The sequence below is a fragment of the Drosophila arizonae genome, chromosome X, assembly GCF_054131065.1.
Source record: "Drosophila arizonae isolate 15081-1271.41 chromosome X, UAZ_ARI_1.0, whole genome shotgun sequence".
NCBI lineage: Eukaryota > Metazoa > Arthropoda > Insecta > Diptera > Drosophilidae > Drosophila > Drosophila arizonae.
Window position 1 is genome coordinate 19,480,856 of NC_142927.1, and position 18,208 is coordinate 19,499,063.

Genomic DNA, 18,208 nt, shown 5'->3' on the forward strand with positions numbered 1-18,208 from the left:
CTTAGTAAACAAAGCGAACAGATGATTAGACTGAGACTGAGACTGAGACACAGGCAGAGACAGAGCCAGAGCCAAAGACAGGGACAGGGACAGACGGACAGCTACATGCAGTTACAGTTATGCGAGTGCGAGTTATGCTTGGCACCGTCTCTTACTGAGCTGCTGCTGCTGCTGCCTCTTCCTGCTATGTGGGCCAATCGCTGATTGCATTTGCCGTTCGACTCGAATCGACTTGAGTCGACTCACTAATGCAGTCGAACTTGGCTTTCAGTTGCCCTATCCATGTCTGAGGAGGTTTGACAAACGCAGGCAATATGACGCGAGTAGGAAATATAAGAATAATAAAAAATATATAAATAAAAATGTTATATAATTGTCTAAGACCCAAAAAAAATATATAGAAATATAATAATAATAATATTAATGATTAAATTATATATGAATATATATATATATACCTGTATATATGTATATAATACTTTGCATTAAAATTATTATAAATATACCAATGGTAAATAATTTGGCAAATAAATACTATTAACTATCATAATCCCCTTGTGCTATAAATTATATATTAAATACAAGAATAATGAATGAATACATACATTTATTATATGAATTTATATAAACATGTATATGATTGCTTAAAGAGAAAGAAGACTTTATGAATATGATATATTGAAAAATATATGGACTATGAGAATTATATGTAAATACATGTATTTTTAATGAAATATTCATAAACAACATAAACTTAAAGCTAATTGGGATCAATTTAATATATGAATATATATAAATATATACACATGTATATATATATATATAAAAAAAATAGCAATTCTTCTAGCAATATGCTCATCGTATAGAATTTACATTATGTGGTAAAGATTAAACTTATTTGTTAATGTCTCTAGGGCTCTAGGGTATTCATGGGCGACATTGATCCATTCAATTTCCCGTTCTCGTTTTGTTTTTTCTTCACAATGATTATGCACAAAAGTTCATAGAATAAAGAGAAAAGCCAAGCGCGTTGGTGTTTGCCTCTTTTTGCTGTTGTTGTTTATTGTTGCTTCAGTTGAATTAATGATGCATGCATCCGTCATCAGAGTGCAGTGCAGACGATGACGTTGACGTTGACGTTGAGGTTGATGTTGACGTTGACGTTGGCGCTGGCGCTGACGTCGACAGAGACATCGGCAATGCTGGCGGCGCCACTTTCGCTTGAAGCCGCCTCCGCAGCGGCCGCCCACTCGCAGTTGGGACTGCGCTGCCGCGGCTGTTGCACATTTGAAAAATGTAATACGTTTTATGCGTTGCATTTTGTCTCTCTCTCTCTCTCTCTCTCTCTCTCTCTCTGTCTCTCTTTTACTTGGGCTGTCTCTGTCTCTCTCGATTTAAGTGGACTTTTTGTTGCTGGTTTTTTCTTTATTTAAAAGTCATCAGCGAGCCGACGACGACATCATTTGGCGCGCCACAGTGCGCTTTGTTGGCTCCGCTCTGCATTAATATGCATTTAAAAATAGCGCCCCATAGCGCTCCATGCAACAGTTGCCGCATGTGAATGATGTGCCGCGGCGCTCTGGCAGATACTTAGATGCAGCCCGCTTCTGAGTTATGGCCAAGATGCGTTATTCCATAGCCAAATATGAATTTAAGCAGTTAGTTATTGGAAAGCAACTGCACGTCAGCAGCTGCGCCACAGCAGCAGGAGCAGCAGGAGCAGCGGTAGAGGCCGGTAGAGGCAACAGCAGGAGTAGCAGCAGCGCGACGCAAGCCTTAGCCCTAGGGGTAGCCTGCAATTTTGGCTGCCAGCCAGTCTAGTCGGGGCGTATCACACTTAGATGCTCATGCAGAGGATGTGCTTTGACTTGTCTCAATACCCTTTTTCCAAGTGCCGTTTTCATTGGCTTTTCCATTTGAGTGGAAAACTTGTGAACTGGCGAATATGCATCGTATTCAAAGGATAGAAATGCCGCACCCTAAATATATATAAATTGGAATTTATTATATGCATTGCATACTTCAATTTCTTTCAAGTTTTATACTAAAAATTCAAGAGCTCATTGACCTCTTATACATTTTAGATATTGTATTATCTAAAACTTGCAAGTTTTTAAAATGAGCATTAAATTTATATATGAATCCTACTATATTAATATGTTAAAATTTCTGCATTACATGCATGCAATAAATTAATATGAAATATTAGTGTATTGCAATTTCGACTGCTTAAACATTTATTATGCCCACGTTGACTTTGTTTTTATGGTTTCTGTTGTTGTTCTGCTGTGTTGCTGCTGCTGCTGTTGTTTGTTGTTTGTTGTTGGACGCGTCTAGCCAATAATCTTCATGCTGGCTGGCGCTCTGATGGATGTCGAGGACGACAATGAAACTGAGTCATCTCGCAGCTCATATGGCGCCCAGCAGCAGCAGCAGCAGCAGCAGCAGCAACAGCCACAGCAGCATCAGCCAGCCAGCCGGCTACTGTTTTGTTGTTTTTTAATCAGGCAAATTGTTGACACCAACCGCAAACAATCAGCTAAAGAGCTTCCAGTGGCACATGCTACATGGAGATGGACATGCATATATTTTATGCTCGGAGCCAGCTTTAAGGGAGCCACAATATTTGGCTAACGGCAAACTTCTCTAGTGAAGTGGGAGAGAGAGACTGTGTGAGAGGGTGAGGAAGGGGAGGAGCGGGAGCGAGTGAGATAAATTGTGCGGTGGAGCTGCTGTTCTCAATGTTGTTCCGACACATAATCTGACAACTGACATGCATCTAAGCCACCACCCGCACCACCCGTACCACCCGTACCACCCGTACCACCCGTGACTTCACATTTTCCTCCTGCTGCCACGCATCAGTCTATTTGATTCTGTTTCGCACATGACACGCACTTTTGGCCGGAAGGATGGCAGAGTGACTGATGTTTGGTCTGCTCTCGTGCTCAGCCGCTCAAGGAGCATCGCTCCAAAACTTGGCGAATGTCATTGACACCAGTGGAAGCCAAGGAAGCCACAAACTGCTCAATTCTCGGATACCCCGTGTAGCATAGGGATTCTCTCGATCGATGGTGTCTATTTGAGAGAATTATCTATAAATATTAGCTATTATATTATTATTACTATAAAGCAGTTCAGATGCGCTTTAAGGGATGTCCTTTAAAGGCTTCCAGAGCTAGCGTTAGTTATGTCATTTCTGCGTGAGTCATTTGGCATGAAACCATCCAAGGGGGATGGAGGGGGGTATGGCAGGTAAGGGTGCTGAATTACGCATTCCTTGGCCATAAATTCCATTTGAGCTATGTGCCCCACAGACCATTAAAATCGGAAGCAGGGCCAACAAACTAGACGCATCGAGAGCCAGGCCGATAACTGATAACCCATTGATTTACAAATTTCCCTCGTTTTATATTGATGTTTCAGTTGGTCTATAGGATAGTATGTGCTTATTATTTATTTATTTATTTATTTATGCGCTACTTGGCATATATTTATGTGTGTGTGTGTGATATATGACATATATTGCGAGATGAATTACCTCCCCAAAAATAAAGCACGCACACACACACACTACGCACTTGGTAAATGGTTCGTTTCGCTAAAACTTCCCTCGCTCAGCTGTCTCTCGACTCACACACGATTTATACAAACACACACATACACACAGATAAATATATATACATACACCCAAGCATAGCAAACGAATTTCCCACCTCCACACGCGAAAATTTCCCTCGCACTCGCACTCGCACTGGGTACTTGCCGCCTGCTGGCTTGCTTGGTGGCTGCTTTTGGCCTGGCAGCCGGTTGGTTCAGTGCTTCACAGTTGCTCGACTCGTGCGGGTCGCTGGACGGCGTTTATAGCGTTTCTAACGGTACTCATTGTTGAACTGTCCGAATCGCGGCGTTGATGGTTGTTGCATCGCAAGTGTTTCGCTCCAGTGTTTGTTAATTGTTGAATTTAAATATAGTTTAATTTCGCTTTTTTTTTTTTTTGAATATTTCTTGCAAATAAGAAACAGTTTTGCAGTGCTTTTGTGAAACCCTGGCAGAAAGGGTAGCCTATAATAAACAACCCTCAACAGTTGCAGCAGCAGCAGCAACAGAACTCGCGATCGGCGACCGCCTACCCTTCTCTCCGCCCACCACCAAACCGGTTTACCCACCAAATAGTTTGGCCACGCGAATTATTATTATCGTGCGACGTAACGCCAGCTGGATAAAACAACCCCCAACCCTTATGGCACATTAAGCCAATGAACCTCTGATCTAATAAGATTCGTCATTCGCGTGTGCATTTTGTTTTGTTGTTGTTTTTGTTTGTGTTCTACGACTACCAAGCACCAAAACTACTCGAATCACGTGAAAAGTGTATGAGAAAATCATAGAAAATGGCAACTGTTTTCCTGCAACTGGGCAAACGCACAATATGCCCGAAATGTACGTAAGATTTAGTCAAAATTATATCACGACGTTATAATAAATATCAAATTATGTTTAGGTACACCCAAATGTATTCCTGTATACTTAGCTATTTTATGCTCATAATGGGAAAAAAGGGACTTATTACAGCAGACCGCTCTAGTTATTTTTGCTATATACTATTGTTCATCTGTATGAATCTGCTTAGTTTATATCGAGGCAAGTCGGCTGTGCGTTGGTCTGTTTAGAGACATCTCATAAGGCTGAAATTAACTTCGATTTGCGTCTGAAATGTTCCTTAAGATCAGCTGACGAATGAAGTGAGCTGTTTTTCACCAAAAAAGGTGTTCAAAAGCTCAGCTTTTGCGACCTGCTTTAGCTTGAGGGGCGACTCTTTAAAATCGCGATCTCTGGTCTGAGGTCTCTTTTAGTGCTATACCATAAAAATCTAATATTTATGAGCAGCAGAGACAAAGAAGTTGGAATCAAGAAACTTGTCAAGTGCAAGTAGAAAAAACAAGAAAGGGAAAATACAAAAAAAAAGAACAAGAGCAAATGAAAAGGGAAAAATGCTTTTAATTGCTTACAACTTTTCGTCTGTCTGTCTTGAATGTTGTGTGTCTGTGTATGTGTGTTTGTCTGTCTATGTGTTTGTTTGTTGCACAAGTTTTTACACAACGTCGAACGCATCGCTGAGCTTCTCCAAGGCGACTTTGAATGAAGTTGTCTTTGTTGTTATTGTCATTTTTGGGCGAGGGAAGGAATGGGGCTTGTCGCTTCACGCTTAATTGGTTAGCGACATCGAAAAGGTCACGTTTATGAGTTCTGATCAAAAAGTTGCCCTTTACAATTGAAAGTTGTGTTCAAAACTGAAATGAAGATGTATACAGCTCATAGCTATAATTAGAGACAAATGACAGTTGTCGAGGAGCACTTTAGGAAAAAAATATAAATAGTTGGTCCAGACTTGTAAATTGAGGAATTCGTTTCATGCATTTTCTCGAGCTTCTCCCGATTTATTTAAGATTAAATTTGATATGAATTAATCAAAATTCTCCAAAATTTGCTCGACTTTAGTTTAAAGCCGATTCCCATCGACAGATGGCGCCACTTAAAGCTGTTTAATGTTTCAAGAATTCTCTCGGTTGCAAGACAGAGCTATCACACTAGCTAACCTTTCCACTCGCTCGCCCAGTCGCTCCTGCTCTCAGATTTACACTTGAATGCACTTTTGTCATTTGCCCAGGCAACATTTGCACAAAAGCCCTTTTTTTAAAGTTAAAAAACAAAAACAAAAGCAACAAAAAATTGAAGTTGAGTAAAAGGGAAAACAAAGTGCACTTTGAAGCGGAGCTGGCGTTCGGCCAGACGCTGTGCTTTGTGCAGCTTGTGGGGTTTCCCCGCCTAATTAAAAATGGGCGGGGCCGAGCGCAACTCCCCAACTCCCTGGGGACAGCTCATTGTATTTGCTGCTCCTGCTCGATCAGTGGAAGTGGCTGCAGCGCGTCTTCAGTTGTAATTTCAGTGAACAGTGCGACAACTGCTGCACCACTCGAGCGTAAAAACAGCGCGCTCGCACCACCGCCAGAAAAGAGGCTGTCAATCGAGGCGTGGCGCATGCCACCCACTGTCAGAAGCAGTTGGCGCAGCTGCCACAGACTTTGGGGCGCCAAACGACAGAGAAGGCGCGTCCGTTCGAAAGAGAAAAATTATTGAAAAGCATTTTTCCCGTCATTTTCCCGTTACTTGTCCACTTTTCATGGGTTCTATGTATATATACATATATATGTATATATATATATTTATATATTTTTTTGTCGCGCATTTGTCGGCATTTCTGTGTTTGGTGGCCAGCTGAAGAGGGCGACCTCCCCGCCAGACACAATGCCCCTTCCCCGGCCACTGCTCTCAGCCGGGCACATTGTTTGCCTTTTGACGCTCAACAATGTGCCCGAAGATACTTGAGCTGAGTGTACTTCAGACATCGCCTTCTTAAGATACTATCGAGTTGGCAAATCTGAAATGCAAAGCGTATTCCCAGCCGATGTCTGCCTGCCAAGTTCCGAGCATTAGCCAACACACTTTAAAGCCAACTTGCCAGCTTCATGCAGTCCTGAAATGAATATGCGGCTAGCAGGGCCGTCCTGTGGAATGGGGAGTGTTCAAAACTTTTATCAGCAGCGAAACTTTTGTTTTAGTTTATTGTCTGGCAAAAGGCGCAGCAAAGTTTTTTTCCCCTGCAAATTCCGCTCGGTCTCGGTTCCTTCTTCTTTTTAGACTCCTTTTAGACTCGCTGAAAACTGATTAAGTTAAGCTGATTATAAATGGGCGTCTGAACAGGCGTGCCAGCCGTCGAGTCGGCTGCTGCTAAATCACTTGAGATGCATCGAACAATTTACGATCATAAGCTAATCGATTGTGTGTATGGAACGTATAAGAAGACAATCGAATCGATCTTATCTGTACTCATTTTGGCTTTAATATGACAATAATGGTAATCATAATGATGATGACAATGACAATGACAATGACAATGACAATGACAATGACAATGACAATGACAATGACAATGACAATGTCAATGACAATGACAATGAAAATGACAATGACAATGAAAATGACAATGACAATGACAATGATGTACAATGATACTGTTAGTGGAAATCATATTCTATATCAGAACTCACTCTGATTCTCGTAATAATCTCGCATTAACAATGATAATGATGGTTGAATGCACGAAAATAATGGAGAAAAATGGAAAAATTTGTTAAATGAAATTTAAATGCGATTTAAGACGGTATTTAATTTTAAATGCGCCCCAAAGTATGCAGCACTCTGCTCAAAATGACACACGTCAAGAGTAGCGACGCGGCAGGCGCAACACTCGACTGACGAGTGCCACTTGTGATGGAAGCAAGCAGCAGCAGAAGAGAATGTGGCAGGCAGCCGTCAGGAGCAGCAGCTACCACAATTACAGATGGCGACCGTGGCAACGTCCGTGAGATTTTTAATTGTTGCAAGCATGAGACGCGCCGACGACGCGACGAGAGAGACAGGAAGGTGCCAAGGCGTGCGGGGGCGTGGCTGGTTGAAAATAGAGTTGCGTGGCAGCCACAGCAGCAGCCGCAGCCACGTCGCAAGTAATTTGCAACAAGCACATTTTCAATTTCAAAGCTGCCAAAACATGCAGCAAATATTGACATTGACTGTAATGGAAAAATCATCAGGCAGACAGTGGCGACAGCGGCGGCAACACTGCCACAAGGAGCTGCAACAGCAGCAGCAGCAGCAGCAAAACAAATGAATAGATGCGACGCTGCTGCTGCTCAGATCTGCTCTAAACTTGTATTAAATTAAAATTTCTACGAATCTACGGCAACGTTTAAAGACGCAACGGAAGCTGCAGCCTGCAGCAGCTAAGTGGCAGCAACAGCGGCTGTTGTGGCAGCAACAGCCCCAGACTCAGCGACGATGCGTCGCGTGCCAACGCTGGTTTGGGGGCAAAGAGATGCCCCAGCTGAGCGCTGTGCGGGACTGGGAAAAAGGGAGTCAACAATATTTTATGGAGTGTTGTCTAGAGTGGCTCCCGCTCCCGTTGCTCCCATTGCTGCTGCTGCTGCTGCTTCTGCTTCTGCTTTTGCTTCTGCCACTTTGTTGACTATAAATAACAATGGAATCATGACTCGAAATTAAACGTCGAAAATGTGGCATGACAAGAAGCAAGGGGAGTGCCCAGAGTGGAGCGTGGAGCGTGCAGCGTGCAGCATGCTGCTATTTGCTGTCGGCTGTGCGGGGGTTGTCGGCGGCTGTTTACTCAAGAAGTCAAAGCGACACAAGAAACGCAAATAAAAGAGGGGCACATAGACATGCATGTGTAAGATGCCCAAAGATGATGTGCAGCGAAAGCAAAGTGGATTGCCCAGCCCCCCAGAGGGAGAGAGCTCTTAACAGAACTCAACATGTTGCGGCACATTTGTGTGAGATGTATTCACAAATTGCCAAACGGCGCCATCAATTTGTACACACAATAAAGTGACACATTTCTAGCTCAAAAAAAAAAAAAAGAAGGAGAGAGAGCGGGAGATGGTGAGCCAGAGAGAGCGAGAAAGTAATAGAGATAGCGAACGCCTAATGCAGCTCATCTCAAGTAATGTCTAAACAGCTGCCCAGATAAACAAATAAGCTAGGATTTGCTGTCAAGCAGAGTCAATTAATCGACAGAGGAAAAAAACACATGAGAGAGAGGGAAAAGGAAGGAACAAGTGGAAACAGAAGGAAAAAACAGGGTAATAGAGGGAATAAGAAAGAAAAGAGACGGGATAATGAAAGAGGGAGACGAACTAAGTAATATACACATAGATATATAAGTAAAGAGCGTGTTGTAATCTAATGCCCAAGTATTCCCAAGTATTCATCTAATATCGGATACAGAATAATAGCAAGAAGAGACATAGGAAGCAAGTGTAATATAATATACGATATCTATACGATTATGCTTATTACTAAGAAGAAGTATTTGCTCATTACTCAAGAGTCTTGACTAGATAAGGGTAACATTTCATGGGTAGTTGGACAATTTACCAAGGACACGAATTGATGGCTAATAAACTTGAAGTAAAAAGTGAGATTTCAGCTCGGATCTCATTTATCTAGTATATCTAAGTAATGCATTTATGCTCATCTACAATGTATAACACAAGACTTTTATTCAATTATCAAGCAAAATCCCCTTAAACAATATCCAACTTGCATTATTCAATCCAAAGTGAATCGATTCGCCTTGCAGCTACAGCTCCTAATCCAGTTTGATGCTGCACTTCAGACGCACTCAAATGTGTAAATGGATTTCTTTTGGGACTTTTAACTAGAACTGTGTACGTACCATTTTGATCCCGAGTGTAGCTGAGCCGTAGTGAGGCGCCATCTAGCGTCTATATTAGCGCTCATTACAAATTAATTAATCATGTGCTATGACAGCAATTTAAATGTGAATAGAGTCGCCCTGCCCGCACATATTTCGCATGCCCCGCAACTGAGCCACCGCAGAGGGACGCACTATGCCAGCTCGTACTCTATCAAAGCACCCCCAGCCCCCTCTGACGCACCGCAGGTTCCCTAGTATGATTCCCAAGCTCCCTCTGGCTTTCCGCTTACACACATTTTCCATAAAAAGTCACTTGCTGGGCGCCCAGTGGAGCGACCGAGCATTATGGCTCGTTGTCGTTAGTCATCTGCCGCTAGTAACACCATGGCTATGCCACCCTCTACAGCCCCCCTCCGCCAGCATGCGCTGGCAGTCAACCCTTCGGGCGGACACAACCTACGCCACTTAATTGCGTCTGCTCATTTAGTAATAAAAGCAGGATTCATGCTTGGCAACCAAATGGGAGCTGCCACAAAAATTGGAATGCCGTGCCGACTGCCTAGAGAGTGGGGGCAGAGGAGGGGGCTAAAGGGATGCTCGCGAGTAGACAGGCTGCTTAATAGCTCACTCACCCACTCACTCAACCACGCATCCACCCACTCAGTCAGTCCCAGTCCAACTGGATAACAGAGCGAACGAGTGCATTGAATAGTTTTTCCTCACAATTTTCCCATTTTTCATTTGCGTTTCCGACTATTTGATGTCTTTGAATGGGCATGATTATTTCCATCCTTGGCATTGCCGAACGTGTCCCCCGACAAAAACGCATTAAAAATTCAAATCTAAATTTGTATTCAAATGCTTGGGGGATCTGGCAAGTGCATCCAAGCATAACCGAAGATAAGTATATATAATATATTCATTTCTCAACTCATTCATCTTTTATGTGTTTTTCTCTATTCTTTCTTCTTTTTTTTTTTTTTTTTTGGAAATTGTCTATTTTATATTTTGTTTTTAGTTACCCTATGAATTCATAAAAGTTGGGTATATTGTTTGTATACTAGTTGAATCTAGCATTAGTGTAATTCTTTGTTTGCTTTAAAGCAATAATATATTATAACTAATGTAAGATTATTTGATGTATGTATTATATATAAGATGAGAGGAAAGAATGCAAAAAAAATAATTAGCTGAACCCATATTTAGTTCTGGCTATATGCTTCTATATGTTCTATATATATAAACTAGGTATACTAAACTGTAAATATACTTAACCTTACTTCACTTCTACTAGTTCTTACACTCCTACAGGGTATTTGCAAATCAAGCACTTCATTCTCAACCAGCATTCTCGTCTTCGTAGTTTCCCTAATCCGATTGTGCGTTCAGGCAAATTATTGTCTAGGATTTTGGGTTTTGCAGTTAATGCAAGCAGCAGGCGATTCTGGCAGACGAGATTTATGTTAAGTGGGCAGACGACTCGTCGCTGGTAGCTAGTCAGGCATCTGGCAGCACTTAGTAGTCGCTGTAGCACAGCCTTGAGCCCAGCTGCCACACCTACTCCATTTCTATCATGGATTTTGGCTAGTAGTCAGCAATAAAAATGTCGTTGTGCAATAAAAATCGAATTGTTTCCAATTTTTGCAATATTTTATATATATTTTTTGTTGCGCCTGACAGTTGCAGCTGCGCTCAGCCGTAAAGCGTGTAACCCCCTTCAGTCCACCCACCCTCAGCCTCCTCATCCGGCGCAGACCTAGGGCAAGTTGTTGGGTAGTCAACTTTATGTGAAACTTGCTACAGACTGCGTTTATGAGACTCAACAGCTGCACAGGACTTTAGAGTCTTTTATATGCACACACACACACACACACACACCAATACACGCATACATGCTTGCACATTCACATTCAAGAAAATCTAATCAAATGGCGCAAATTGCCGGATTTGCTTGAACTGACAGAGCGCAGATTTATTTTCATATCTAACGGTCTTTTGCCACAAGCGACGCGACAGCTCCTGCTGCTAACTGAGATAAAGTCAACAAAGCTCCGCTCTCTCCGCTTTCCACTCGCCCTTTGCCCTGTTCTTCCTTTCTAACTTTCTATTGCTATTTGTTCTTTTGGCAGCGCTTCAGAAGTTTTCGCACGCCTAAATGCATCCAATGCCAACAGCAAATGCAAAACTTCTCCAACTTTAGTTTCGCATATGGTTATCACTCGGGCAAGTTTCTCGGCCAGTTGCTGGCATCTGCGTGTGGGTTCCATGGTTAAGCCGAAAGGAAAACAAAAAATTAAGCGCTGCACTAGTCTGTTTCCATTGGTTTTTCTTTTTTCTTTCAATCGCCATCAAATTTTATGGCACAAGTTTTTGGCTAGAAACTGTAAACCGAAACTATTTGGTATTTGGGCCCAGTTAATGCCACGACTCGCGCCGCTCCGTCCTGGCCCCCTGTTCAGCAAAAGTTGCCGACTTTGGCAAAGTGTTGCCATAAATACTTTAACTTTTGCCCCGCAAATAGTTTGCCCAGTTAGTTAGTTTGCATGCGAGAACAGCCATGGCTTTTAGCCTCGAGTAGAAGCCATTAAGCAGTTTGAAAAGAAATTTTCAATTGTTTTTATACAGATTTTCATATTAAATGGAAGTTTGCTGCTTAACTTTCATTTTAAAGTATATATGAGTTTAAAAGTCTGTAATGCTATGAATAATACTAGAAAATTTATATAGAATATATAGAATATGTTGCCGAATTTAGCTGAATTATTTATATACATATGTTTACATTTACTTAAGAGTATATAAATAAGTGGTTATGAAGCTCTAATGCTGTAAACAATGCTATAAAAGATATATAATATATACATATTTATAAATATATAATATAATGTCGAATTATTTTTGACTAATTTTTTTTATAATAAATGGAAGCTTGCACTTTTATTTACAAGTGTATATGTGGCTATAAATATGTAATGCTATAAATAATACCATAAAAGTAGGTAGTTTGGATTTTACAGTTTTTAATGTATTGAAATTTTATTGTATTTTAAAATATATATATTCGAATATATTGCGATTCTAGTACAATAAGGTTTAAATGATTTTTACAGTAAAGGAAAGCTGACCCAAGTTTATTCAAAAACATATACATATGTTGTATATAGAGTCTGTAATACTTTATATCAATTATATAGCAAAAATTCAATACCTTACTATGCGATTCTCACAATTAAGAATTTAAGCTGTTTATTTTTTTTTTGGCATGCCATAGGGAAATGTCAATATTTTTTTAGTATTTTATGAGTTTAGAGTAATTTTTCTTGGCGCCTGTTATGGGGCTTAGGCCCTTTATAGTGTATTTTCATGGTCGCTCTTATGTTTCTTTGCTCTTTTAAATATATGTTTAGCGTGACCATAATTCTGTTTATTCCTGTAACTGCCAACATGCATACGTATACGTGTGTCTGTGAGGGTGTGCGTGTGCATTCAAGGAGTCCTGCTCGTGTCAGGCATAAACTTTGGCATTCTATATGCGTGGCGTCCAATAACCTGAACTTCCGCCTGTTATTTTCGGCAGTCTATTTATTTTTAACATGTGGCAGCTGAGCTTAGTCTGCATTAGGCAGTTGCCAGCTGCCGCGACCAGGACGCGGCTGCAAGTGGAGCTGGGCTGACATGGCCATTAAAGTAGATTGCGCTTGCATGGAGTTCCACGACATCTCGAGCATTGAACATTGGGCAATTGACCCATTTCTGTGTGGCGCCACCAACCGAAGTGCCAACTAATAATGCAATAGGTGAAGTGCGGCAGTTGCCACTTGCCACTTGCCACACGGCCATGAGTGGCAGTCGGCATGCTTCCGGGTTTGCCTTTGTTGTCAGTTCAGTTCAGTTCAGTTCGGTTGTTGGTGACCAGCCCCGGAGGCAACTGCTCAGCTTGGCATGCGAATTGAAGTCGTAAGCCACATGTCCTGTTTTTCCATTGTCTCAGATGCTCTCTCTCTCTCTCTCTGTGCCTTTTTTTCATGACTGTCAGTCGCATTGCTTGGCAAATGTTGTATACCCTGAAACATATATACTCCAAGCACACTCCCTGCTTGAGCAAACCCAACCCAGTCTGAGCCCAACTCAGCTCAAGCATTGCTCGCATGCCTGGCTCAACTGCAGCACAGCCCAAGTGCTAAATGGACGCCAAAGTCTCTGCCCCAAATGGTTGCGTTTAATTACACAAGTTTTTGCGCCACTGCGCCTCATAATTTAGCAATGCGCTTGACAGTTCCTTGGCCCGGGGTCTCCGGACTCTTTGCAGCGACCAAGCGCTAGACCAACTCCTTAAGCACATGAGTTTATGAGTTATAACCAGTTGCACGTGAGGCGTCAGTCTGACAAGGACTGTGTACAAAGGATCTAATTGAACTTAATGTGGCTTTAACATGAGAATAAGCCAACTTAATTTGTGATTGCCTTAACCCGTTATTTTTCTACAGTTATTTTAGTTACTTATACAGAGCTCAACTGAGTTCCGAATAATTTTCCTAGCTATTCTCGAACTGGAATTTAAGCGCTTTGCTCGCACTCATTCCCTTGCGCAGTTTCCTCAGATTTAAGTCGTCGCCTAATCCTGCACATACGGAACCCACGCAAAGACCAATCCCCAGTTGAATGGAACTTTTTCCATTTGCCATTAACTTGATCCAACTGCTGCCAACTACTTAGCCAAGTCTCTGCCACTACACGGCACAGCTTTGGGAGCAGGTCATACGTAAGCATTAGTCCTGGCTAGAGGACGTTTCGTTTTACAGCCGCAGCTTAAAGCAGATTTAATTGAATTTTCTAAAGACTTTTTGCAGCGCCATACGAGAGCTGTCTGCAAAAGTTTTTCCCCTTTTTAGTGGAGGGGGTGAGGGTGGGGGTCACATCAAAGTCAAGCCATAGCCATTGCTAACCATGTCCTTTCTCACTCTTGATTACTTACAGGTGCGTGCTATGGAGCAGCGGCTCAGTGAATGGCCAAAGCCCCAAGCACAACAGCAACAACAACAACAACAACAACAGCAGCAGCAGCAACACTCGCAGCAGGGCACGGCCACCAGCTCGCCCATACATCAACAGCAGCAACAGGCAATTGCCGCTGCAGCCTTGGCTGCTGCCTGCCAACAGAGCGTCACAGGCACAACAGGCGTGGCCGTAGGCGTGGGCGTGGGTGTAGGTGTTTGCCTGCCCAGCAACGAGGCGGAGAAGACAATTAACTCACTGGAGATACAGGTGGAGGAGCAACGACAGCTGCGCCTGCACGACGCACGCCAGATCGAGGCCAAGGCCGCCAAGATCAAGGAGTGGGTGAACAACAAGCTGCGCGATCTTGAGGAGCAAAATCAACTGTTGCGCGAACAGAACATCAAGTGCAACCAGCAGCTGGAGCTGCTCAAGAATCACATAGCCAATCAGTCGCAGCGCCACAGCATTGTCGGGCCGGTCAGGAATAGCCTGAGCCTGGACGTGCAGGACTTTGCGAGCACGCCGGAAACGCGACGACGCAGCGAGAGCCTCGACCCGCAGGAGATCATTAGCCGGCCATTGACCAGCTCCTATCCACATCATCAGCATCGACGCAATCTCTCCATGGAGCCGCAGGAGCTGGAGCGCAACCTGGTCGCGGCCGTTGATGGCCTCACCCTGGCGCCGCTGTCGAGCATCTCCAGCAAGGCGGCGCAGTCGGCGATGGCCAGCACACGGCCGGACAGCTCCGACACGGACACGGCGCACGACTATGCCGAGATCTATACGCCCTCGTGCGAGAAGCTGCCCGCCTGGATGAAGAACAATCCGGCGCTGATGGCCAGCGGCGGCAACTCGAGCACCACAACGACCACCACCAGCGAATTGGGCGTGCCCAGGCCGCCGACGCCGCCGCTGCATCGCTTCCCCAGCTGGGAGGCGAAGATCTATCAGGTGGCCAACGACGGACTCGCTGGCACCAGCACCGCCGAGAGCAATGCCAGCAATGAGCCGACGCCGGACGTGCAGGAGCACAGCTTGACCCTATCGAATGGACGTGGCACCGCCCCAAGGCATGGCCATGGCCATGGCCACGATGCGAACGGTACGCTGGGCAGCAGCGGCACGCCGGGCACGCCCCAGCCGCCGACGCGACAGCAACAAACCGCCAGCGGCGGCTTCTGTGATATATCCGTGCCCGTCTATGCCACGGTGAAGGGGCGTGCCTCACAAATACGCTCGATGCCCTTCACGGGCGACTCGAGCGACGATTCCAGCGATGGCGAGGATCATGCCGTCATGCTGACACACAACTCGCACAACTCCTCCAGCACAGATAATACGGAGACCTCCACATCCGGCAGCGCGTCGAGTCCATCGAAGAGTCTGAAGACCTCCTCCAGCCTGAGCCCAGCCAAGCGCAGCGGCTCCGAGAGCCCCAAGAATGCCAAGGCGCGTGGTATGTACAGTCCAAGACCCACCCCTAGAGACATCTTCTTCTTCTTCTCTCCTCGCACGCGCCCAGTAAAACCAGTAAAGCGTAAAGGTAGCGGTAGCGGTATCTGAGCATTGAACCACTGCAACAGCAACACCAACAGCACTAACCCAACAACCACACACAAATGCCAACTCCAAACACTAACACACACAAGCTAAAAACAATGATTAAAAAAAAAAGTATGACTTTGTTTATTGATTAACAACTTACTTCACTTCAAATATATTTAATTTATATTATTTATTTATATTTATATACAATATACATATTTCCCATCATTTTCTTTGATTGTAAATTAAGTTACTTTATTTATTAATTTTATTTTTTATATGTCTATATACTTTTTTAGTTCCCTTGACTGTAAGTTTAGTTATTTATTTTTAATTTATTTTATTTATAAATGTACATACATTTTTATTTTTAAAATAAGCGTTGAGTTTATATCATGCAATTACTTCGATGTTTAGATTTAGATTTTATGTTTAATTATATTTGTATTATTTTATTCATTTTTTAATTCCTTTGAATATATGTTTAGTTTTTTTTATTTATTTTAATTTAATTTATTATATTTTTATTAATTTATTTGTTTTATGTGTTATGTGTATAAATTCCTTTCATTATATATTTATTTTTTTTTTATTTTTTTATTTTTTTATTTTATATATATACAAATGTTGAGTTAGTTTTTATTTTATTTGTTAATAAGTATTGAATTCATATCATACAATTGTGGCATACTATGTAATTTGAAAGTACTTAAAATGATTCTATAGAATCCTGCTCCCACTGTGCTTCTCCTCCTATTCCTATATTCCTGAATCCTGTAGCATGAGTAGTTGCTTAGCTATTAGCTCTGCTCCAAGCCCATACTTTGAGTCGTTCCATAATCTACTTTGACAACTAATTTTCAATGGGTATTCTAACAAACTTTGAACTGGTTGCATCTCCTTCCTTGCGCCTCTCCCCTCACCTCGTTGTGTGGTGCTTCCTTATGTTATCATCAATGACCACTCTATTAACCACCATCATTTGCCATTCACCCGCCATTAACTACCCACTCGCACACACACACGCACACGCACACACACACACGCACACTCACTGCCACACACACACATCACAGTCCACACACGTTTAACCACACCACACCAGTCACAGCAACAACAACAAAAGCAACAGCAACAGCAACAACAACAGCAACAACAACAACACCATTATCAGCATCATCACACGCTGCCGCACCCGCAGGCGCCGGCATTGGCGCCCGTGCACAATGTACAGAGCACGCTGCCACGCCTACATACGCCCACAACTGGCGCGCAGCTGACGCAACTGCGCGTGAGCCCTCACATGCGTGGCACAGTAATTTCAGATCTTTCCTTTGAATCAGGCCTCTCCGACGACTACGCCCTGCCCCCCGATGCTGTCTCCGAATCGACCTGCATGGATGCCTCGATGCCGTCGCTGTTGATGCGTCAATCCTACGTGGACTCGCCGAGCAAGAAACTCGAATCGCTGGAGAAGGTGAGCATTGCGTGTGTGATTTCTTCTAATATCAGACATACCAAACAGTAACCATCTCTCTCTCTCTCTCTCTCAGATGGGTCACCTGGCCAAGCTGGGTGGCAAACTGAAGACCTGGCGCAAGCGTTGGTTCGTCCTGAAGAACGGCACGCTCAACTACTGGAAGAGCCAGCACGATGTGCAGCGCAAGCCACAGGGCCAGATCCTGCTGGACGAGGCCTGTCGCATCAGCCGGGCAGAGGGTGCCTCCACCTTCGAGATAGATACCGGCAAGAAGGTCTACTACCTGACCGCCGACTCGCACGCCACCATGGACGACTGGATACGCGTGCTGCAGAACGTGCAGCGTCGCAATGCCACCAAATTGCTGCTCAGCCGGGACGATCAGAAGCCCACGGTGCAGGGCTGGGTGACCAAGGTGAAGAACGGCCATGCCAAGAAATGCTGGTGCGTGCTCCTGGGCAAGATGTTCCTCTACTTCAAGGCACCCGCTGAGACGGTGAGTGTGGAGGCTGCAAAGGTGATCCTATCTAATCCCGCTCATTCCCCACAGAATCCTCTGGGTCAAATAAATATGCGTGATGCACGCGTGGAGGAGGTCGAGCACGTGTCCGACTCCGACTCGGAGGAGCGCGAGGATGCCGCACAGGATCAGGCACGCCTCACCGTGGCCATCTACCCGGCCCATCAGGGCCCCACGTATCTGATTCTATCCGGCAAGCCGGAGCGCGACAACTGGCTATATCATCTGACCGTCGTCTCGGGCGGCGGGCCCAGTGCGGGCACACAGTACGAGCAGCTGGTGCAGAAGCTCATGGAAACTGACGGTGATCCAAGTGAGTAATACTTGCAGCTCCATCTGAGATCGAGTGTTTCATAAAGTCCTCCGTTTG

The 18,208-nt window shown here is 43.9% G+C and overlaps 1 protein-coding gene across 15 annotated transcripts in view; it reads left to right on the top strand.

The window, feature by feature from the left end:
• LOC108619667 (uncharacterized protein CG43867) overlaps positions 1–18,208 on the top strand; it is a 155,157-nt gene that overhangs the window by 130,049 nt on the left and 6,900 nt on the right. For 9 of the 15 annotated variants that reach the window (XM_089474907.1, XM_089474910.1, XM_089474909.1 and 6 more), the window contains 4 exons: positions 14,270–15,749; positions 16,915–17,315; positions 17,392–17,814; positions 17,869–18,151. In XM_089474907.1, the coding sequence (XP_089331033.1) occupies positions 14,270–15,749; positions 16,915–17,315; positions 17,392–17,814; positions 17,869–18,151 (2,587 nt within the window). Of the gene's footprint in view, positions 1–3,818; positions 4,444–14,269; positions 15,750–16,914; positions 17,316–17,391; positions 17,815–17,868; positions 18,152–18,208 lie in introns of those variants that run through there. The other 6 variants (XM_089474915.1, XM_089474917.1, XM_089474916.1 and 3 more) reach the window with 2 other exon arrangements.